A 24,890-nucleotide genomic window follows, 5' to 3' on the forward strand; every position below is an offset into this window, starting at 1 on the left:
AAACGTTGAAAAAAAAAAATTAAAAAAAAAAAAAAAAAAAAAAGATTGCTATACAATTCAGTGATTTTTTAGTATATTCACAGAATTGTCAATCCTTACCATAAGCTAATTTTAGAAAATTCTATCAAGCCTAAAAAGAAACCTTAATTGAGTGCCCTTTGCAGGCACTCATTCTCCCAGCCCAGGTATCTATGGATCTACTTTCTTCATGAGTTTATCTTCTCTGGATATGTCTCCTACAAATAGAATTCAATAATATGTGATCTTTTATGTCTGGTGGTTTTTCATTTAGCATAAATGTCTTTGAGATTTATCCATGTTATATCATGTTATGGTGTACTAAAAAAGAATGAGGTACTAATAATTTTTAATCCATTCATCCATTAATGGACAGCTGCATTTTCTCTACTTTTTGGCTACAATGAATAATACTGGTGTAAATAGTGCATACAAGTTCTTGTCTGGACATGTGATTCTACTTCCCCTGGGTATATATATACATAGCTAGGAAAATTGCTGGCTCATATGGTAGACATATATTTAACATAATACCAGTCTGTTTTCCAATGATCTCTACCTTAATAGCAAAATCTGAATATATTCAGCACCCAGGAATATATCAATGTTCTCTGGGCTCACATATCTAATGGTAAGTATAACAGAATTGGTATGTGCTGTGAAAAAATACAGAAGGAAGACATGATCATTTCTTAGGGTGGGAAGAGGTGGTCAGGAAAGAATGCACAAGGAGTACAAGTAGACACCTGTTAACCTCTTAGCTGGTCAACTCAATCTTGGAAACCAATTTATTTACAAACAATCCATCTACCACCATGAGAAAACAACTATGAAAATCTTAATTAGTACAAAGCTCAGAAGCTCCACTTAGGTTCAACAAGCATGGCTATGGTGCTAAGCAAGTCGTCTTTTTCCATAAAGTGAGTAAAAGGTCAGTTTCACAGAGCACAATGATCCTTGAAGCAGCAATCCTCAGATTTCATTATGGCCCTGTATGTTTTTAAATAAGCAAGGCTAGAATGAGCAATAGAGTTTTTAAGAGTATGTTGAGTGACAGATGCCAATTATATTAAGTGATCTGAACTAATGTGCATAGGTAACCAGATACTTCACATAGGTAGAATATTAATGCCATAACCAACCCAAATGGCCCCCAGTTTGATCAAGACTACTAGATTCTCTAGAGGAGCAAGAAGTGAACTTTCTCAACTTACCCTATTCATACCTTTTTATTGGTGCAATTTCTACTAAAGCTTGTGGTAGAACTACCTACCATCAGGGTAAATGCTGTTGCCTAGAACAGGATTGCAATTAATATTAGAATCAGCACATGGAACTTGACATGAAAAATCTAGGTCAGGAATCTATAGGATGAGTCTCAGTTCAAAAGTGAATTGTACAGAGACTTAAGTAGAAACCACGTCAAAGAATATCTGAGCCTTAAAGTTAATAATGTCTTCGGAGATGTAGCATGTTAAGAATGCACCGACACTACATAAATAGTGAACAAAGAACAGAAAAAGGTTTTTTGACTAAAGCGGGGAAGACAGTAGAAAAATATTTACAAAAAGTGTTCAGAATAAGGTAATATTTACAAGACATCAAAAAATTAATCTTCAGCCATAATGAGGCCTCTTCGAGCTCCCAAAACCTTTGCTTTCTTCTCCTTTCGTTTTTGCTCATGTTGCTTCCGTTGTTCTTCCCTAAAGAGGGACAGGTACACATTTGGCTCTAGTGAAGCTCAAGAATCCACCTGTTGTCACACTCCTGTCCAAGCTTACACTGACCTCCTGCACACTTGCACAGAACACACTCTCATCGGACACTGTCCTCTATCTAGTGGTTTGTCTGATAGAAGCCATATCTGTAAGTCATTTGTGTTAAAGGGCTACAAACTGGTATTTTTCCTTTTATGTTAATGCGGCACCCTACAATTAAGCATGAAACTGGGACAGAACGCACCTTGGTGCCTTAATTTGTTTTAAATAAGAAATCTCTACTTTTGGAAGTTAGAGGTCAGGCTCAAAATCATATAGTGTGGTGAAAATACTTGAACTAGAACCATAGTCTACTGAATTAAGCCACTGTACTTTTCTGTAAGGAACTGGGGATTCAGACAGGGGGAGTCAGGATTAATGATTTTTTTTTTTTTTAAGTTTTATTAAAGTAATCTGTACACCCAATGTGGGGCTTGAACTCACAACCTGGAGATCAAGAGTTGCATGCTCTTCTGACTGAGCCAGCCAGGTGTTCCTATGTTAACAATCTTAACAGCAAAGTTAGTAAAGGTCTTGGTGGCAGCTGGCTATAGGCAACTCAGATGATGGGCAACCCTGCATCAGTAGAGTTTTATTTGGGGAAATGACTCCACCAGCACCTGCCGCAGCCCACTGCAAGCTCTGGCTTTAACTTGGTTTTCAAGCAAAAGGAAGTCGCTTAGGATCATCCTGGGATTTCCCCTAGTGAAGCCTAGTAACCCAGGTTTCCCCGGGAGTGAAGAATTACATCTATCTGTATACTTAGGTGCTCTGGGCACTTGGATTAGGGGCTGGAGGGTTGTCCAGGTGTCCTGTTGGGGCCAATAGGTCATGTGAGAGAACAGTGTCCCCTTCTGTATCACCTACAGAGCTTTGTAAACAGTGCAGTTACTTGGGCCCCACCTCCCACTTAATAAATTAGAAACCATTGTGGTGGGGCTTAGGCACCCATACTGTTAGGCAGTTCTGTATGTGATTCTACTCCTACTCTTCCTAAATACCACATTATCAAAACTTTCTGTCCCTCAGAGGCTTTCTTTTTATCTATAGTCTTTCAACATTAAAAGAACTATAGACCTGCATAATTATGTACTCACCTAGTCTGGAGAGGAGGTTGTTTGTAAGTTTTCCTGTGGAAGCTAACTCTGTTTACATGCTCCTTCAGAGAATTCTTTTCTTTAGATTGTCCCCATGGTTTCAGTTTTCCTAGTTTAGCAAAGACAAAGAGTTAGGAAGATTCTTGTATTTATAGTCCCAATTTTATTCTCTATCTGGGACTACTCCTTTTCAGTATTTACACTTTGTTTTTATAGATATTTGCCAGCATAGTTCTATTAGCTTTAATTTCATATTCCACAGATCCAATTTGCATTTTTTTCTCCTAAAAATAAAAGTATGTCCTACTTTTTAATCCTTGGAAAGTCACAGATAGTCCTCATACTACAAAAAAAATCTTAATACTAAATCCAATTACATAGCACATTAAAAAAAGCCATCACAACCAAGTAGTTTATCCCAAGGTTAAACATATTTAATATTATAAAGTATTTCATCTAGGCAGTATGTTATTACTGTTAGCCAATAAAAAGTATTTGGAATGGAACGAGTGGGAATACTTTGTTAGCTTTAGAACTGGGACCAAATTTCCAGAGGTGTATGTTTTACTTTATTTGTATAGCTAATGACCTATCTTTGAGTGCCGAAGATTATTATTTGCAGTTTCCTTTTTTTTTTTTTTTTTTAAAGTTTGTTTGTTTATTTTCATAGACAGGGAGGAAAAGAGAGAGAATCCCCAGCAGGCTCCCCACTGTCAGCACAGAACCCCACTTGGGGCTCTAACCCACATATCCCAAGATCACGACCTGAGCCGAAACCAAGATTTGGACGCTTAACTGACTGAGCCACTCAGACGACCGTGTAGTTTCCCATTTTATGAAAAGGAGTTTCACAACCATCTAATCATTTGATCCTTCAAAACAAATTTAAAATTTTTTTATAAAACGTTTTTTTTTAATGTTTTTTTATTTTTGAGAGAGCGAGCAAGCAGGGGAAGGGAAGAGATAGAGGGAGACAGAATCCAAAGCAGGCTCCAGGCTCTGAGCTCTCAGCACAGAGACCGATACTGGACTCAAACTCAAAAATCGTGAGATTAGGACCTGAGCCCAAGTCGGAGACTTAACTGCCTGAGGCACCCAGGCACCCCTCATTTGATGATGTAATATTTATTTTTCCTTTCCTTAAGGAACTAAATGACTTGTCTAGGGTATAGAAATAATAAGCAGCACAGATGAAGCTCTAAGCCAGGTTTTCTATTGTTAGTGGAAGTTACTGGTGGCCAGAATCATTCCTTAAACACTTTCTGAGCACCTGGTATGTGCCAGGAACTTTTCTAGGTGTTTGGGACATAGCAGTGAAGTGAGAGCAAGGATTTTTGACTGCTTAATCGAATTCAACAGCATATAAAAAGAATTATTCACCATCATCAAGTGGGATTCATTCCTGGGCTGCAGGGCTGGTTCAGTATTCACAAATCAATGTGATTCATCACATTAATAAAAGAACAGAACCATATGATCCAGTCAATAGATGCAGAAAAAGCATTTGATAAAATACAGCATCCTTTCTTAATAAAAACCCTCAAGAAAGTTGGGATAGAAGGAACATACTTCACATATAAAAGCCATTTATGAAAAGCCCACAGCTAATATCATCCTCAATGGGGGAAAAACAGAGAGCTTTCCCCCTGAGATCAGGAGCACAACAGGGATCTCCACTCTCACCACTGTTGTTTAACCTAGTGTTGGAAGTCCTAGCATCAGCAATCAGACAACAAAATGAAAGAAAAGGCATCAAAATTGGCAAAGATGAAGTCAAACTTTCACTTTTCACAGATGGCATGATACTCTACATGGAAAACCTAACAGACTCCACCAAAAGTCTGCTAGAACAACTGATACATGAATTCAGCAAAGTTGCAGGGTACAAAATCAATTCCATTTAAAAGAATTTTTTTTATATTTTTACATTTATTTATTTTTGAAAGAGTGAGACAGCATGAGTGGAGGAGGGGCAGAAAGAGAAGGAGACACAGAATCTGAAGCAGGCTCTAGGCTCTGAGCCAGTGTTCAGCACAGAGCCCAATGCGGGGCTCAAATCCACGAACTGTGAGATCATGACCTGAGCCGAAGTCGGACACTTAACCGACTGAGCCACCTAGGCACTCCAGAAATCGGTTGCATTTTTATACACAAATAATGAAGCAACAGAAAGAGAAATAAACTGATCCCATTCACAACTGCACCAAGAACCATAAAATACCTAGGAATAAACCTAACCAAAGATGTAAAAGATCTGTATGCTGAAACTATAGGAAAGCTTATGAAGGAAATTGAAGAAGACACAAAGAAATGGAAAAATATTCCATGCTCATCGACTCCAAGAATAAATATTGTTAAAATGTCAATACTACCCAAAACAATCTACACATTGAATGTAATCCCAATCAAAACTGCACCAGCATTCTTCTCAAAGCTAGGAACCAACAATCCTAAAATTTGTATGGAACCACCTAAGACCCTGAATAGCCAAAGTAATATTGAAGAAAAAAACCCAGACTTTAGCCTCTTCTACAAAGCTGTAATCATGTAGACAGTATGGTATTGGCACAAAAAGAGACACATCGACCAGTGGAATAGAGAACCCAGAATTGGACCCACAAATGTATGGCTAAATAATCTTTGACAAAGCAGGAAAGAGTATCCAATGGACAAAAGACAGTCTCTTTAACAAATGGTGCTGGAAGAACTGGACAGCAACATGCATAGGAATGAAACTAGACCACTTTCTTACACCATTCACAAAAATAAACTCAAAATGGATGAAAGAGGATAGGAAACCATCAAAACACTTGAGGGAAGGGGAAGGCAAGGGAATTAAAAGCAAAAATGAACTATTGGGATCTTATCGAAATAAAAAGCTTCTGCACTGCAAAGGAAACAACAAAACTAAAAGGCATCCGATGGAATGGGAAAAGATATTTGCAAATAACATATCAGATAAAGGCCTAGTATCCAAAATCTATAAAGAACCCACCAAACTCCATACCCGAAAAACAAGTAATCCAGTGAAGAAATGGGCAGAAGACATGAACAGACACTTCCAAAGAAGACATCCAGATGGCCAATAGACACATGAAACGATGCTCAAGGTCAGTCCTCATCAAAGAAATACAAATCAAAACCACACTGAGGTACCACCTCATAATGGTCAGAGTGGCTAAAATTAACACATCAGGAGACTATAGATGCTGAAGAGGATGTGGAGAAACGGGAACCCTCTTGCACTGTTGGTGGGAATGCAAACTGGTGCAGCCACTGTGGCAAACAGTGTGGAGGTTCCTCAAAAAATTAAAAGTAGAACTACCCTTTGACCCAGCAATAGCATTGCTAGGAATTTATCCAAGGGATACAGGAGTACTGAGGCATGGGGGCTCTTGTACCCCAATGTTTATAGCAGCACTTTCAACAATAGCCAAATTATGCAAAGAGCCTAAATGTCCATCAGCTGACGAATGGATAAAGAAGATGTGGTTTATATATACAGTGGAATACTACTTGGCAATGAGAAAGAATGAAATCTGGCTATTTGCAGCAACATGGATGGAACTGGAGGGTATTATACTAAGTGAAAGAAGTCAGAGAAAGATACCTTATGTTTTCACTCATATGTGGATCCTGAGAAACTTAACAGAAGACCATGGGGGAAGGGAAGAGGAAAAAAAAAAGTTACAGAGAGGGAGGGAGGCAAACCACAAGAGACTCTTGGATACTGAGAACAAACTGAGGGCTGATGGGAGTTGGGGGAGAGGGGAAAGTGGGTGATGGGCACTGAGGAGGGCACTTGTTGGGATGAGCACTGGGTGTTGTATGGAAACCAATTTGACAAATTTTAAATAATCCTTGCTCTCTCTGGCTTACTTTTCAGTGGTAGAGGTGGATTATAGTCAGGTAACATGTATCAGGTGAAAGTAACATGCTGTGAAGAAACAGAAAACAGCAGTGTGTGAGGCAGGGAAGGGAGGAAAGCCCTCTGAGTTGGTGACAGTTGAGTGAATGCTGCATTAAAACAAGGGAGGGAGCTGTGCAAAGGGGTGTGGGACTAGTATTCTAGGTGGACCAGAGGGATAACAAGTTCAAAGACCTGGAGGTAGGAATGAGCTCAGTCTGTTTGAGGGGGTGAAACACCAGTGTTATTGGCACAACGTCAGGGGAGGAGGTGATGAAATCAACTTGGGGGAGAGATGAGAACTCTTAGGAGGTTCTGAGCAAATCAGTGACGTGCTCTGATCTGTTTTTCAGGTTGCAGTGGGGCCTAGAGGCTATTCCAAAAGTCTAGGAGAGATGATGATGACCTGGATGAAAGGGAGTTGCAGTGGAGGGTGAAAATAGTTGGGGTCAAAGATCTATATCAAAGGTAGAGCTCAAAGGACCAGCTGATGCACTAGGTATGGGGTCTAAGAGAGCGAGGAGCCAGAGGACGCCTAGGTTTCTCCCTGACAACTCAGTGAATAGAGGTGCCAGGGCCACATATGGGAAAAAGAGGGGAGGGCTGCGGGGTGAGAGGAAAGTAGTTGTTTTGCTTTTGGACTACAAATGACTTACCTCTAAATAAGATTTGTTTACTAATTTAAAGATAAACACTATTGGACATGATTTGTGGGAAGTCTTCATGTTTAAAGTAATTTTAGAAATCACTGCAAGATACAGATGCTTTAACATATGCCCAATTTATATGGGCATTTATATGGCCAATAAAGGTCCCAGGTTGTTGGACTGGCAGATTCCAGCCTGGAATCACTTGAAAGTTTAAAAAAAAATTCATTTACCCACAGGCCAATTTCCAAGTTTCTTGATTTTGCCTGAAATTTTCTTTGCCCTAACACTGATTAGAAGTTATGTCTTTGGATTAACAAAAATGTAGGTGAATCAATTATTTAGTATTTGCTTAGTGGACAGTCTTTTAATCATGAGTCATGTGGGCCCAAGGGGAAGGAATTCTAGGGGATCACGTGTGAGAATCTTTCACATCCTCAGATCTGCAGAACTATTTAATCTTAAGTCTATTGCATGTCTTGTATCTCAGAACATTCCCACATACCTTTGTGTGGCTCGTAGTTGAGGGGACGAGACAGACTTGCTTTGAGATCAAATACTGGTTTCTTGTTGGAGACTGGAGTCTGTGCTGCTTCAGTTGTCAACTTGAATGGGGTAACAACTACAAAACCAAAGAACAACCCCCCCCAGGGCTTAATTAGAAAAAAGATCTATAAAGTTCTTTATTGAAGTGCCACTTCTTAATATTGGGAATATCATCTATAGATCATCAGTTTGGTTAAAAGGAAAAGGGGGAAAAAAGAATAACCAAGGAAAGTTAACCACTGAGATTTGCTTGTGACTAGCTCCCCAAATAGTCTCAATATTATGGTATTTCCTAGGGTCAGCTGGGTGTTGAAAATCCTGTTTAAAGAAGCGGATCAATTTTCAACCTGTGTCCCTGATATTATTTATCCTTTAAAAATATTATACATTAGGGGTGCCTGGGTGGCTCAGTCGATTGAGCGTTCGACTTCGGTCGTGATCTCGAGGTCTGTGAGTTTGAGCCCTGTGTCGGGCTCTGTGCTGATAGCTCAGAGCCTGGAGCCTGCTTTGGATTCTGTGTCTCGCTCTCTCTCTCTGCCCCTCCCCTGCTCATGCTCTGTCTCTGTCTCAAAAATAAATAAAACATTAAAAAAAAAATTAAAAATATTATATATTAGTAGTAACATTTTCTTTCACACAAATAGATATAAAGCCTGCAAGGAACCTTATCACATATAGATGAAAAGATCCGTGGCTCGGGTTGTTATTAAAAGATGTGAATTCTTTAAAAAAAAATTTTTCTTTAACATTTATTTTTGAGATAGAGTGTGAGTGGGGGTGGGGCAGAGAGAGAGGGAGACACCGAATCCGAAGCAGGCTCCAGGCTCTGAGCTGTCAGCACAGAGCTTGACGCGGGGCTTGAACTCAGGAACTGTGAGATCATGACCTGAGTCAAAGTCAGACGCTTAACTGAATGAGCCACCCAGGCGCCTCAAAAATGTGAATTCTTTTACCATAAAGTTAATATACAAAGATGGTAGGACTCAGCCCAATTTATACTAGAGTTGGGCACATTTTATAATTCTTTTCCATCACAGGCTGCACTTGGCTATTGTCCTATGTTAGCACTTGCGTGTATACGTGAATAAGCCACCAGTGTCTAGGACCACTCAGTTAAATCCAAAAATCACAAAACCCCTGTGCTTAAGAGATCTCATTGTGTCACTATCAGGTGCCAGTGGTGGTGGGAAACACTGGGGCTGCCCACAATGCTGATGAGAGTTTAAATGGGTACAATTCAACCTGTACAGTAGCCATCTGCAACCCTGCTGACCAGCAGTCCATCCTAGGTCTACAGAAGCTCTTATATGTGTATGGGAGACATGGTTAATAAGAATGGTCCTAACGCTATACATAATAACAAAAGTTGGAAATATCCACATGTCCATGAGGAGTAAAACAGATACATTGAAATACATCCGTACCAGTGATGATGAATAAACTTTAGCTCATTTATCAATACGGATGGTTCTTGAACATTATGCTGAGTGAAAGAAGCAAATCACAGGGAAAAGAAATCATACAATTTTATTTCCTTTACATAAAACTCCTATCTGTTAGGGAAAAAACTATCCCATCCTAACTGGGCACACCCCTGAGTTACCATGAGGAGAAAGCTCTGAATATGGTAAACATTTAGTTTCTGCCTCATGTCCTTATCTGTGACCATTTCTGAGTCCTTTCTCATTACGAGGTAAGGGCTGCTACTCTGTGACCCCAGCTCTCTGTAAAATAACACAGTCGTATCTTAGCCAAGTCCACTCCATTTTTAGTACTGCCCTCTGCCCAGTCCCCTTTCTCCCATACTGTAAGATTTAGAATGTTATATGGACTGGTGCCTAGATGGCTCAGTCAGTTGAGCATCTGACTTCGGCTCAGGTCATGATTTTGTGGTTCGTGAGCTCGAGCCCCACATCAGGCTTGCTGCTGGCAGCACAAAACTTGCTTTGGATCCTCTGTCCCCCTTTCTCTGCCCCTCCCCCTATTGTGTGCTATCAAAAATAAACATTTAACAACAACAACAACAACAAAATATAATGTTATATGGAATGTCTGCTTGCTGGTGTAAATTAAAGGTTAGAATGGGAATTAGCTCATTTAAGGAGGAATCATAAACTTACTGTTCCCACCATTTTGGACCTTTTTAAAATATAGTTGTCAGTCTCTCATTATTCTATCTTTAAGGTATGACGAAATTCTCAACAGTCTCCACACTGATTATTATCGACACTGTACTCTCCTTTGGTCTGAAGCTCCAGGTAGGGGGCGCCTGGGTGGCGCAGTCGGTTAAGCATCCGACTTCAGCCAGGTCACTATCTCGCGGTCCGTGAGTTCGAGCCCCGCGTCGGGCTCTGGGCTGATGGCTCAGAGCCTGGAGCCTGTTTCCGATTCTGTGTCTCCCTCTCTCTCTGCCCCTCCCCCGTTCATGCTCTGTCTCTCTCTGTCCCAAAAAAAAAAAAAAAAACAAAAAAAAACGTGAAGCTCCAGCTGGATTGCTCTAGTCTTGGGCAAGCTGGCAACCCTTTCTATGTGATCAAGGCTCTCTCCTGACACATTCAGTAGGACTCTCCGGAGAATCTTGACATACTTAATTCTAATACAAGCCTCAATCTGCTGGTGGGACTTTTTTAAACTTCATACCACTATTGCAGTATTCTTTTGAAAACCAACTGGTCAATGTAGGTACTAATTAAGTAGACTTTGTGTAGAAGAGTATCCATATGGCTTATTCTGGCTTATACAATTTACTGGTCCATAGTGCGTCATTTATTCCATGAACTCTGGAATCCTGTTTCAGAGTCCCAGAAGACCAAACAGAGGCTGTAATGCATACTCTGATCCTCCTTCTCATCCCTGAGTTTGAGAAGGAGCTGAATGCTCTTCAGGGAGGGTTACCATCTTAGGACTCCTCCTAGACAGGATAGAGTCCTCAGGCGGTAATCACTTTTTTTGTTTGTTTGTGTGTCTGGCATTTTCCTCACCAATATAAAATGAAAAATATGCTATGGTCAAATTTTTGCTTTTGATTTTATGGATATGGAGTAGCTTTAAGTAAACAGATATAATACTTAATTTCAGGAAGTTACATGCTTAAAGATGAACCAGAGTTTTTGTTCTGTTTTACCAGAAGCAGAATTCCCCTTTGTGGTCTTCAGCTTGCATGTCTGAAGCACAGCCTGGCCTTTTGGGGTACTCCCAGACATAGTCACATGTGGAGACTTCCTGGCTGGAGTCTTGGTCAGTGACCGTTTATGCTCATTATCTTTGGTAGCAGCTGAAAACCTAAACAGGACAGTGGGGTACAAGACATTAGTGCTTATGTCAAGAGTAACTTGTATCAAACACACACCTGTCACCAAGTAGCAAAAGGACTCAATAAATATTTATGTGAATGAACCTCTTTTGCAGAGTAAACATTTTAAAACACTGATACTAAAGCAAATCATTTATCAACTTTTCTGGTAAAATATGGTTTTGTATTCTCTGCTCTCCTTGCCTTGACCAATACAGGACAAGGCAAAGCTCAAAGGAGCTGCCGGGGGGTTCAAGTTACAGTTTAGGAAGTACTTTCTCCTCCTGATGATGTCAAGTCAGAGGGAACAGGAGACTGCTATGCCAAATAAGTAACGGGAACAGATCTTACATCTTCCTAGAAGAATGCCATTTATTTGAAATGTACATAAGCCCATTGTCTACTCTTGGCAAATTGCCATAAAGACATTTCACTGTTTCTATGATGCAGAGTTTTTCTACATTTTAATGTCTGAACTTGGGATGTGTTTAATAATTTGCAACACATCATAGCTGGCAGTGATTTTTTCTTTTTTTTAACGTTTATTTTGAGAGGAAGAGAACACAAGATGGGGAGAGGAAGAGAGGGTGATAGAGAATATCAAGCAAGCTCCGCACCATCAGCACCGAGACCATTGTGGGGCTTGAACTCACAACCCGTGAGATCACGACCAGAGCTAAGAACAAGAGTTGGACACTCAACCAACTGAGCCACCCAGGTGCCCTGGCAGTGATTTTTTTTTAAGGTCCCTAAGATAATGGTGAATCTCTGGTTGATGGGGTCCTTAGATTCAGTGAAATTCAGAAAGGACAGATATTAATATACATGGTGGTGATGGTAGAATTAACAGATGAGAACTTCTGGACTTCTACTAAAGATATAGTGGTAATCCTGAATCAACACTCAAAATTATTACAAAACATTTTACAACACAGTTAAGAAAACTGAATGTCAGGAGAAGTGCCGTGAAATCCAGGCTGCTCTGTATACTGCAGTGTAGCAAATATTTACCCCTGACCATGGTGTCCTTAAGTAGTATTAAATACAATCCAAACTGCCAACTATAGCTACTTCATATTCCAAGCTAACTCAATAAATAGAATTCTAAACATCAGGGCATTTTTAAACTCTAAAAACTACGTCAGGGGTGCCTGGGTGGCTCAGTCAGTTAAGCGTCCGACTTCGGCTTGGGTCATGATCTCACTGTTCATGGGTTCAAGCCCCGCGTCGGGCTCTGTGCTGACAGCTCGGAGCCTAGAACCTGCTTTGGATTCTGTGTCTTCCTCTCTCTCTGTTCTCCCCCTGCTCTCACTTTGTCTCTCTCAAAAATAAATATTTTTAAAAAATTAAAAAAATTAAAAACTATGTCAAATAATTGCATGTGTTGGGGGAAGTGTTACCAGGCACCACCTCTATTAGATGCTGCAAATGCCCTTGAAAAAGGAGAGAACCAGGGATACGTGGCTGACTCAGTTGGTAGAGTGTGCAACTCTCAATCTCAGTCTCAGAGGTGAAATCTCAATCTCAATGTGGGTTTGAGGCCCACACTGGGTGCGGAGATTAAGAATTAAAAAAAAAAAAAAAAAGAAAAAGAAAAACAACAACCTAGGAATAAGTTTAACCAAAGAGGTGAGATATCTATACAATGAAAACTATAGAAAGCTTATGAAAGAAACTGAAGACGACACAAAAAAATGGAAAAAGATTCAATGCTCCTGGGTAAGACAAACAAATATTGTTAAAATGTCAATACTACCCAAAGCAATCTACATATTCAATGCAATACCTATCAAAATAACACCAGCATTCTTCACAGAGCTAGAACAAACCCTAAAAATTTGTATGGAACCAGGTAAGACCCCAAATAGCCAAAGCAATCTTGAAAAAGAAAACCGAAGCTGGAGGCATCATAATCCCGCACCTAAGATGTATTACAAAACTGTAATCATTAAGACAGTATGGTACTGGCACAAAAACAGACATTCAGATCAATGGAATAGAATAGAGAACCCAGAAATGGACCCACAAATGTATGGCCAAATATCTTTGTCAAAGCAGGAAAGAATATCCAATGGAATAAAGAGAGTACCTTCAGCAAGTGGTGCTGGAAAAACTGGACAGCAACTAGCAGAAAAATGAACCTGGACCACTTTCCTATACTATATGCAAAAATAAACTCAAAATGGATGAAAGACCTAAATGCAAGGCAGGAAGCCATCAAAATCCTCGAGGAGAAAGCAGGCAAAAAACTCTTTGACCTTGGCCACAGCAACTTCTTACTCAACACGCCTCCACAGGCAAGAGAAACAAGAGCAAAAATGAACTATTGGTACCTCATCAAAATAAAAAGCTTCTGCACCATGAAGGAAACAATCAGCAAAACTAAAAGGCAACCGATGGAATGGGAGAAGATATTTGCAAACGACATATCAGGTAAAGGGTTATTATCCAAAATCCATAAAGAACTTGTCAAACTCAACACCCAAAAACCAAATTATCCAGTGAAGAAACAGGCAAAAGACATGAATAGACACTTCTCCACAGAAGACATCCAGATGGCCAACTGACACATGAAAAAATGCTCAACATCACTCATCATCAGGGAAATACAACTCAAAACCACAATGAGATACCACCTCAAACCTGTCAGAATGACTAACATTAACCACTCAGGCAACAACAGATGTTGGCGAGGATGTAGAGGAAGAGGATCTCTTTTGCACTGCTGGTGGGAATGCAAACTGGTGCAGCCACTCTGGAAAACAGTATGGAGGTTCCTCAAAAAATTAAAAATACAACTACCCTATGACCCAGCAATTGCAGTATGAGGTATTTACCCAAGGGATACAGATACGCTGTTTTGAAGGGGCGTAAGCACCCCGATGTTTATAGCACTACTGACAGTAGCCAAAGTATGGAAAGAGCCTAAATGTCCATTGATGGATGGATAAAGAAGACGTGGTATATATATACATATATATGTATATAATGGAGTATTACTAGGCAATCAAAGAGAATGAAATCTTGCCATTTGCAACTATGTGGATGGAACTAGAGGGTAGTATGCTAAGCGAAATTAAAGAAAGACAAATATCATATGACTTCACTCATATGAGGACTTTAAGACATAGAACAGATGAACACAGGGGAAGGGAAGCAAAAATAATATAAAAACAGGGAGGGGGACAAACATAAAAGACTCTTAAATATGGAGAACTGAGGGTTGCTGGAGGGGTTTTGGGAGGGGGGATGGGCTAAATGGGTAAGGGGCATTAAGGAATCTACTCTTGAAATCATTGTTGCACCATGTGCTAACTAACTTGGATGTAAATTAAAGAAAAAAAAAATGTTTCAGTATTAAAGAAAAGGGGCCTGAACATCTTCATCTCTGTGATGCTTATACCTGATGGCTATCTTGCTATCAGGAAAGGCACAAGAAACAAGAGGGATCAATGAGGCATGATGGCCATGACACTGTAGTACCCAATGGGTTATAATATTTCTACTTTAGGACGAGTCAACTTAGTTCACTGCACTGAGAGATTTTCTGTAGGAATTTAGCTTCAACTTTACTTTTAAGTCAATGGAAAAATTTTATGTATCTTTGCAGGCATGCATTAAACTAACAAAATGAATATCCATATATATTTTCTATTTTATGAACCAAATATGAGCTTAGAGAAATTTGATAAAATAAGAAAACAGAACACAAATTTAAAGAAAGAAAGATTAGACTTTATAAAAATCATCTGTTGATCTTTCTGTTCTGATCCTCTTTGCCTTCTTTTTCACCAACATTGAAACACATTTGATGCCATCTACCTGAAATGTACACGAAGCAGTAAAGCTTTGAGATCTCGTCCTCTTCTTACCTGACGTTCATTTTAGCTGCTGACAGAACAGGACGCTTGGTGGACCCCTTCCCGCACAAGGTGCTGCGGCCTGCGGCCCCCTGCGAGCGTTGCTGGCTGGTGGGAGTACAAGCCACAGGGAGTCTTCCCCTGAGAGGAACTGGGGTCGCCACTTTTCCCTTAGTGACAGGAGGCTTCTGAAGAAAGACACCCACAACCTTGTTCAAGTTTGGCTTCTTAGAGGATACTGTCTCCAGAGCACCCCCATTCATCCCCTTGTTCTATCCCAATTTTAACCCCACTTGTTATCTTTTCTTCTCACCACGTCATCCTATTCCTACCTGCCAGGTGGGCAGTGCCTTGCAACTTGCCTTGGTATGGTAACTGAGTTAGGAGTAACTTCTGGTTGTGCTGAGTCATGTGTGACAGAAAGCCTTTCCAAGCTGCCATGAACCCAGGTATTTTCTGACTAGAGGATGTGGCTAAACAATCCCCTGTGGCCAGAAAGGAGGATAAGTAGCTTCCCTTGGACATATGGTATCTTTGAGAAGGTGATACGCAGTTTATTAAATATAAACTTGAAGAACCACCTATTACATAATTAGCATGAGTAATCTACAAGTGACTCCACCCCTACCCCAATTATCCTCCAGTGGTTTCTTAAAAAGTTCTTTAAAGAACAAAGAAACAAAAAAACTAAAACCAAATGAGGGAGAGAGGGAAATGCTCCCTTTGAAATGACTGGGAAGAGTCCTCCTACCTCATCTTTTTTTTTTGATATTGTCAAGGCACAAAGAATAACAATGTCTTCCTATCACTAGTTTAAACTCTGTTGCAAGCAGAAGAAGTACAACTTTGTTAACGGACAACAGTTGTGGGACTACTGAAATTTTAAGATAGAAAAATACTGATTATATCCTAGGAAATAAAGCAGTAAGAGAATTATGTTAAATTCTCATCTCAACATACAAGCAGAAGAGATTCTTAAGTGGGACAAAGTTAAAACCAAAATATTTACTAAGTACACATCTGTACCATAAGCCAAGAGCCCAGGTTAGACGTAACAAGCACGCTCTTCTATTTAACCACACTTTTTATGTCTATCTTTCCCCGAAGATTCCCAGTTTCCCTGCTGTGTCTCCTCACAGTTCACCTGGTGTCAGGACCATCAACTCTACACCTTTGTTTGAGCAACTTAAATTGTAGAAATGATCCTACTAGCCCTTATCAATCTTTCTGACTTTTTCTTCAGGTAGAATATTATACCGTTGATTGTAGTAGTACTAATTCATTTTGTTAACAATGCATGTAATCAATTCCTCCCTTTCTTTTACCAATAAAAATCCTATTCAGTCTTAACAAAGCAAAGAGCTCAATCATACATCTACACAAAGATGTGGGTTAAGGATTAAATATAGGGGAAAATAATAAAAGCAGTAAAAATAACTAAAAGCTCATTTTTATGATTTTTGGAATAGGAGGGACATAGCAAAAAAACTCAGACCCTTAAAAGGAAAAGGTGGGTAAATTTAACTAAAAAAAGCCTTTCACAAGATAAAAGACACCATTAATATAGTTAAAATATAAACTGTAGGAAAATATTTGCAATATATTATAGCATTAATATAAATGGGTAATAAATGCATTAAAAATTGAGAAAAAAATTCACCAAAAAACCCTCAGCCAATTATAACATATAAACATATAATGATGAAAGAAATGCTAATTCAACTGGGATTTTTGTCACATCATATTAATAAAGATTTTAAGATTTCATCATTTCCACTGTTGGTAAAATAAACATGCATCTCGGGGCACAATGTTTCTGATGTTTGTAGAAAAAGCCTTTGGTGACTAAGTCAAATAGGTTTCCCTGCTCTAACCATCAAAGTCAAGATCCTGTCTAGGATCTCTTATTTATGATTATCTAACACTATCCAATGACCAATCCCAAAACATGTCAACTGTTAATAACAACTTCCTATCAGCTATAGTGAAGTCACTGTAATTATTTTTTATTTTCCAGTTTCCAAACAGATCATACCAAATAACCCATGATAGATCTATTCCTTGTACAGTGGGAAGTGGGCATGAGATTTTAGAAATAAACTCATTCAGATGGGGTATCAGTAAAAAATAATTTACTCATGTATTCAACACATCTTCAGGCCTACACACAAGTTTCCGATTGAGGTAGTTGTTCTGCCCTTAATTTTCACCTGGAAATTAATTCACCCGTATTACGTAGTATAGACAACTTGACTTTCAATCAAGTATTTAAGTAGACCTAGCCTCATGGTAAGGGAAAGGACTAGCCCTGCTGCAGGCATATTTGCAGCTAGCTCATGCATATACAAAAAAAGGAACTACATGTCTACTTTCTGTAAAGCATCAGTATGGACCTCCTGTCCAGGTATTCAACCCTTGCTAAAGTTTAAGAAAATGTTACTACGGGACACTGAGTATCTCTTGTCTGATTCTCCACCCAGGGTGTTAGACGGAAGCATTCAAATGCCATGGCTTGGCTTTGCCATTGTTAACTGGTTGATAAATGGTGTCTTCAACTATGTAACAGTGGTTTTATAAATAGTTTAAATGAATGTTTGTTACTGTAGATTCAGCTTCTCACTAAGAAGCTTATGGTTTATGTTTCTTTTTTTTAACTTTTTTACTGTTTATTTTTGAGAGAGAGACACAGAGTGTGAGCAGGGGAGGGGCAGGGAGAAAGGAGACCCAGAAATCAAAGTGGGCTCCAGGCTCTACAATGTTAGCACAGAGCCCGACATGGGCTTGAACTCACAAAATGAGATCATGACCTGAGCCATAGTCGGATCCTTAACCAACTGAACCACCCAGATGCCCCATTAAAAAAAATTTTAGGGGCGCCTGGGTGGCGCAGTCGGTTAAGCGTCTGACTTCAGCCAGGTCACGATCTCGCGGTCCGGGAGTTCGAACCCCGCGTCAGGCTCTGGGCTGATGGCTCAGAGCCTGGAGCCTGTTTCCGATTCTGTGTCTCCCTCTCTCTCTGCCCCTCCCCCGTTCATGCTCTGTCTCTCTCTGTCCCAAAAATAAATAAACGTTGAAAAAAAAAAATTAAAAAAAAAATTTTAAATTCATCACCCAGTGTGTTTCTCTATTGGCCTATGTATCAGAAAATACAAAACTCAACGGAGTGACTGATACAGCAGACACTGTCCCTGCTAACAGTGTTCATGCTCTGCCCCTTTTATTTTTTTTTAAAAGATATTATCCGAGTTTGAATCTTTTAAGTTTATTTATTTATTTTGAGAGAGAGAGAGAGAGAGAGACAGAGAGAGAGACAGAGACAGCATGAGTGGGGGAGGGGCAGAAAGAGAGAGAGAAAATCTCAGTGCAGAGCCCAATGTGGGGCTTGAACTCATGACCCATGCAATCACGACCTAATCCAAAATCAAGAGTCAGATGCCACTGAAGCACCCATCTTGTTCTGCCCCTTTTAAATCAATTTTATACTGTTTTGTGTTGTAACACCACAGACTGCTTCCAATTATTTTTAATAAGCAGGTTGTATGTATTATTAAATTCGAAAATAAATGTCTCCCAGCCCTCTGGGTGGCACCTCTTTAATACCAGATACCATGTAAGGCCATAACAGGATGTCATCAACTCACTGCTCTGCTAACTCAACCTCAAGGTTGAGTTCACCTTTTCTTACTTGAAGGGACCTTGAGTCCAGCAGGACCTGTAGAGGGGCCCCCAGGGAGCTCAGTTATCAGGAAGCCTCTAAGTTAGCCAGTAAAAGTGATTCACTTCCTTTTTTTTTTTTTTTTTTTTTTAACATTTATTTATTTTTGAGAGAGACAGAGCATGAGCCCAAGAGGGGCAGAGAGAGAGAGGGAGACACAGAATCCAAAGCAGGCTCCAAGCTCTGAGCTGTCAGCACAGAGCCCGATGCAGAACTCAGACTCACAAACTCGAGATCATGACCTGAGCCAAAGTCGGATGCTTAACCAACTGAACCACCCAGGCACCCCTGGAATTCATTCTTTATAGTGAGGACTCCCTGTTTAATTTGGAGAGTTTTGAAAATTCTTATGGTGGGGGGAATCAATTTCAGATGATAAATATACATTAAACTCAAATCCATTCCAATGGTAGAGTAATAAAAAGCTGGCTGTATTAGCTAAGGTACCAAGATTAAAATCAAATGGTTCAGTACCATTAAGAACATAATTTTAGGGACACCAGGCTGACTCAACTGGTAAAGCATACAACTCTTGATCTCGGGGTTGTGAGTTTGAGCCCCATGTTGGATAGAGATTAAAAATAACAACAACAAAAAGTAAAAAAGTATACGATTTTATCGGCATACCTTCAGTTCATTAAATGAATTGTGTTCTTCAAAATGTTTCTTTTTTCTCTCAATATATTGATCAATGGACTCCATTTCCTTAAAACGAGCCTCATGAAGCTTCTTAAAGTCTAGAATGTTCCCCAAAATATGAAAGTTAGTAACAAGACAATTCCATTTATTCATCTTCCCTTTGTCTTTCTGTTAATACTTATTCTCTTCTCTGCATCCCTGTCAACTTCAACATCATCTTTGCTAAAACTTTAATTTCAAGTCTTTTAGTTCTTGGAAAGTCAGGAACAAATTATATTCATCTCATAACCTATCAAACACTTACCATTTTTCCATTGTCCATTTTACTCCTGATATTTGGTTTAATCCAAAGAATAAGAGTAATAGGTTTGCCTCCCCCCTCACCAATTAATCAAATGGCTGCCTTTCCTTAGTCATAAATTTGACATTTTATAATGCTTAGAAAGCTTGAGATCAAGGATTGACAAACCTTTTCTATAAAAGGTCAGACGGTAAATATTTTTGTCTTTGTATACATATGTATACGTGTGTATGTGTGTGTGTGTGTGTGTATGTGTATGTGTGTGTATATATGGTAGAGATCATACCATATGTGGCCCCAAAGACAAAAATATTAACCGTCTGACCTTTTACAGAAAAGGTTTGCCAATCCTTGATCTCAAGCTTTCTAAGCACTATAAAATGTCAAATTTATGTGTATGTATGTATATATATATATATATATATATATATATATATATTTTTTTTTTTTTTTTGTAACCCTTTAAACCCTTTATAATCCTTTAAAACCATAAAAACCATTCTTAGCTTAAGGGTTTTAAGGCAGGCCATAGTGGGCAGTACTTGGCTGATCCCTGCTTTGTGCTATTCTGATTAAGAATATCCTAGGGGTTCCCAAAAATAAATAAATGTTGAAAAAGAATATCCTAGGGGCGCTGGTCAGTCTGAAATCTTGAGGTCATGTGTTCAAGCCCCAGGTTGGGTGTAGAGGTTACTAAAAAATAAACAGTAAAAATAATACACATAAAAATATCAACATTAAAAAAAACAAAACATAAACTTTCATTCTACCTAGATTTGCTGAAGGTCAAATAAGCTCATGTTATCTCTGTTCCAATTTGTTAACAAAAGGATGACTTAAAGTGATGGTTAATTTTGTCTGTCTCAAAGTTTCCATGGGTAATTGTTCAGATAGCTTTCAAAGTCTTTGGTAACCTAAAATGTTAAGGTTTTGCTTGCATGATAAATTCAGATTGAATTCATTGGATATCTAACCAGAGAGAGGCTAAAATATGAATTACTAGGTATAGGTTTGTGCTTGACTTGTTGCAAGAAAACTAAGGATATTTGGAACTGTTGAAAAACATGCTTTGTGCTTAATGGATTCATAAGTTCGCCATCTAAAAAAAAATTCTGATGTAACAGAGTTCACGATTGGTTACTACTTAGGTTTCACTGGAGACTAAGGTTTCTAAGAGTTAAAATTCTGCTAAATGTAGTTAAAGCTGATAAAAATAAGAAAAGCAACTCTGTGTGTAGCTAAGTAGGAGATATGAAAGAAAGATATAAGAAATGTAAATGTATTTTTGTTGAAGGTAAAAGTAAGTAACTTTGTCCTAAATGAGACTGGTTATTTGGAGCAAAAGGGCTTGGGACAAAATCTAAATGCAAAGAAAAGTTGTAGAAGGTTCGTGAAGGAAAATCTTTAAAAAGAAATTTTATGTGTGGTCAGGACAGAGTAAGGTTAAAATAAATGGATTTTAAAAGTACACAGGGCTAAGATTAAAATTCCTTCTTTGATCCAAAGGCTGGGAAAATAATGGCAATACTCTTGATGCTGGCCTCCAAATCCTCCACATTTGTGTTGTTCTTGTTTAGCAGAGGAACGGATGACTCTGCCATATGAGGGATGGGTGATATATGAAGGGCTTTTACTAAGATACTAAACTTAACCCACTGTATGCCAAAAATGGATATCCACATGGCTGAAACATATTCATGTGGGCATTGTTGAAAAAGGCAGGGAATAGACCTTGACTTTGGCCCTTTAACCCCTTCCCTCAATGGCCAATGATTAATACATAAGTTACTGTTGGGCCAAAATAAAATTAATACATTCTATGACGACCAGGAAAGTCTTGCTTGGTCACAGTCAGACTTCGGCTCAGGTCATGATCTCATAGTTCCTGAATTCAAGCCCTGCGTCAAGCTCTGTGCTGACAGCTCAGAGCCTGGAGCCTGCTTTGGATTCTGTTTTGTTTTCTCTTTACTAATTGGGTAAAGGCCTTCCCCTACAAGACAGAAAAGTCACAAAAGTAACAAAAATTCTGCTTTATAAAATAATACCCAGGTTTGGCTTATCTAAAAATTTGCAAATTAATTATGGTAAATGGCTGCCTTCATTCTTTCTCTAGAACTCCTGGCTCTTAAAAAAGTTTTACACATTAAAATAAAGTAGACTGTCTGCTTATACTCAGCCAAAACTCTAAATTAAACACCTCACAGGCATCAGATGCTTTAAAAAAATTTTTTTTTTAATTAAGTTAGGGCCAAACTCTTGGAAAAAGAGCCACCATTGATTACTTACTGCTTCTGCTTCTCTATCATTTGGGTTATGAGAGATTCCCTGACATACGTTGTTTACAAAGTCAGGGTCTCTCCTAGATTATTTGACAGGTTTGGAAACTGTAGACATTATCTTAAGATGCCATCTTGCTGGTCAGTATCATCTTTACCTTGTGTTTTTCTCTTTGTGTCTGCTAATGTTTACGCCGCCTTCCTGTACAACTATACTGTGGGCCACTCGACCAACCTTTGGGTAGACTCTAACTGCTGTACCCCTACACCATCCCTTATCAGCTTGAAGAAGCCAGAATGTTCATTGTTCCTGTTACCTAACAGTAGTTACAGGCCCTATTCCAGGGGAGAAATAAATAGGAAAAGAGTTAATATTAGGCAGGGAGAGATAAGGGATCTTCAGGGAAAAAGACTGTAGCTGCAAATCGGAGGCGTCCCCCCACCGCCCCATTATCAAGGGCATAAAGAGGGGATCTAAATGAGATAGACAATCTAATCCTAAGACAACAGATCCGGGCCCTTGGGTCTACCCTAACTACCTTACACCAGTGTGTCAGGGAACGAGTACCTATGAATCTGACCACAGATGCTCACCCCTTTACACCAGGAGATGCAATATGGATAAAGGAATGAACTGTTCAACCCCTAAAACCTCTCTGGAGGGGACCGTTCACTGTCATTTTGTCCACCCCTATTGCAGTAATGGTAGTAGAAGTGGGTCCCTGGATTCACTACAGCAGAGTGAAGCCAGCATCTCAAAACTGGGAGTGCATTCCTGATCCATCAATGCCATGCAAGCTGACCATACGGAAAAAGCAGTCTGCAACTCTGGAGCCTCCAGGAGACTGCAGCCCTGCTTTAGTCACTCGGGAAGCTGACTAATCCACGCACAGCAGAAGCTACAGGAGTTGACAGTCCAATGAAACAAAAGACTATCCTTACCTTCTCTATGTTTCCTTACTGTGATGCACTGTCACGCCTTGTTTCTCACTATTATTGTGATTTTTGTTCTACTGAGGCCGCCACAGCCAGCTAGAAATGTGGTGAGAAGTTTCTGTTAACACTCACCTTCCTTTTGTGGACAGGATACTTCGTTGGTACCAACATGGGGAAATGATGGCCATAAGAGACTAAAAAAATTAGATCCCCACAAACCTTATAGTAAAACAAAATACCCCAGTCCTACTACCAGGGTTTGGCTTCTCAAAAGCCCAATTATTGGTAAAAACTGTCTTGCCTAGTGGAGAAAAAGTTCATCATCATCTCTGTTAAAAACTTAACATGGGGCGCCTGGGTGGCTCGGTCGGTTAAGCATCCGACTTCGGCTCAGGTCATGATCTCACGGTCCGTGAGTTCGAGCCCCGCGTTGGGCTCTGTGCTGACAGCTCAGAGCCTGGAGCCTGTTTCAGATTCTGTGTCTCCCTCTCTCTCTGCCCCTCCCCTGTTCATGCTCTGTCTCTCTGTCTCAAAAATAAATAAACGTTAAAAAAAAAAATTAAAAAAAACAAAAACAAAAACAAAAACTTAACATGCCTAGGCCAAAGATTTTATAACTCAACTGCCAGAAAAACCCAATGGTGGGGGACCCCAGATCACCTTGAGCCAGATCCCCACCCCTTGTCTAACTTCTCTCATCTCCGACAGGCCTGGGACAATGTCATCGCAGCTATCAAACGGCAGGCCCCAGGTGGACCATACTAGATATGTGGAAGGACAGCCTATATAGGACAGCCTATATAAACCTCTAAACCAAGATGATGCTCTTTGACCCTAAATAGAGGGGTCCAAACATCAAAGTGGGGAATGTAGTAAGGTCCCCTCCCTAAGGAAAGAAAAAAAACCTCAAGGCAATCTGGCTGTATGCCTACGTGACAATAGCCCTCACAACCTTGTAATAGGCAACCACTTAATAAGACTGCATGTTTGTGTGTTACCATATATGGGAAACAAAGAAGTAAAAAAATATATAAAAAACTATGCCACATGGTGTTCGGGGCTCAGTTCTTTGGGTACGAACCCAACTGAGTGGTGCCGGTAGGAATAAAGTTGCTTCCTGGAAAGAAAAGCCTCGGTATCACTACTCTGTGCAAGAATTTTGCTACAGTTAAACTAATCAACAGATTTTCAATGTACATGAGACAGCCTTCTATTGGAAAATGTCATCTAGGACTTTCACAGCTAGACAGAAGTCAATGCTTGGCTTTAAAGCTTCAAAGGACAGGGGCACCTGGGTGGCTCAGTCAGTTGAGCGTCCGACTTCGGCTCAGGTCAGGATCTCATGGTCCGTGAGTTCAAGCCCTGCGTCAAGCTCTGTGCTGACAGCTCAGAGCCTGGAGCCTGTTTCACATTCCTTGTCTCCCTCTCTCTTTGCCCCTCCCCCACTCATGCTCTGTGTCTCTGACAAAAATAAACATTAAATAAATAAATAAATAAAAATAAAGCTTCAAAGGACAGGTGGACTCTCTCATTAGAAGTTACTGCAGGACAACTGGGTGGCTCAGTCAGTTAAGCATCTGACTTTGACTCAGGTCATGATCTCATGGTTGGTGAATTTGAGCCCTACCATCGGGCTCTGTGCTAACGGCTCAGAGCCTGCTTCAGATCCTCTGTCTCCCCCCCACACTCTCTCTCTACCCCTACCCTACACATGCTCTGTCTCTTGGTGTCTCAAAAATAAAAATACATTAAAAAAAAAAAAAGTTACTGTCTGGGGTGCCTGGGTGCTCAGTTGGTTAAGGGTCCGACTCTTTAATTTCGGCTTAGGTCATGATCTGTTTTTGAGTTCGAGGCCCACATTGGGCTCCATATTGACAGCACAGAGCATACTTGGGATTC

The 24,890-nt window shown here is 39.8% G+C and overlaps 1 protein-coding gene and 1 long non-coding RNA gene across 5 annotated transcripts in view; one reads left to right on the plus strand and one right to left on the minus strand.

Annotated features, from left to right (window-relative positions):
* Window positions 1–767: 767 nt before the first annotated feature.
* The window catches only part of NUSAP1 (nucleolar and spindle associated protein 1), a 45,684-nt gene continuing 21,561 nt past the window's right edge, over window positions 768–24,890 (minus strand). For all 4 annotated transcript variants that reach the window (XM_045449980.1, XM_045449979.1, XM_045449978.1 and 1 more), the window contains exons 6-11: window positions 19,467–19,576; window positions 15,137–15,312; window positions 11,097–11,254; window positions 7,932–8,048; window positions 2,873–2,981; window positions 768–1,721 (exon numbers count right to left, since the gene is read on the minus strand). In XM_045449980.1, the coding sequence (XP_045305936.1) occupies window positions 1,628–1,721; window positions 2,873–2,981; window positions 7,932–8,048; window positions 11,097–11,254; window positions 15,137–15,312; window positions 19,467–19,576 (764 nt within the window). In that variant the 3' untranslated portion in view covers window positions 768–1,627. The remainder of the gene's footprint in view (window positions 1,722–2,872; window positions 2,982–7,931; window positions 8,049–11,096; window positions 11,255–15,136; window positions 15,313–19,466; window positions 19,577–24,890) is intronic.
* LOC123583134 lies at window positions 10,116–11,368 on the plus strand. Its single transcript, XR_006704746.1, has 2 exons — window positions 10,116–10,230; window positions 10,460–11,368. It is a non-coding gene; the product is annotated as an uncharacterized LOC123583134 (long non-coding RNA).

Source organism: Leopardus geoffroyi, chromosome B3 (genome assembly GCF_018350155.1).
Source record: "Leopardus geoffroyi isolate Oge1 chromosome B3, O.geoffroyi_Oge1_pat1.0, whole genome shotgun sequence".
Lineage (NCBI taxonomy): Eukaryota > Metazoa > Chordata > Mammalia > Carnivora > Felidae > Leopardus > Leopardus geoffroyi.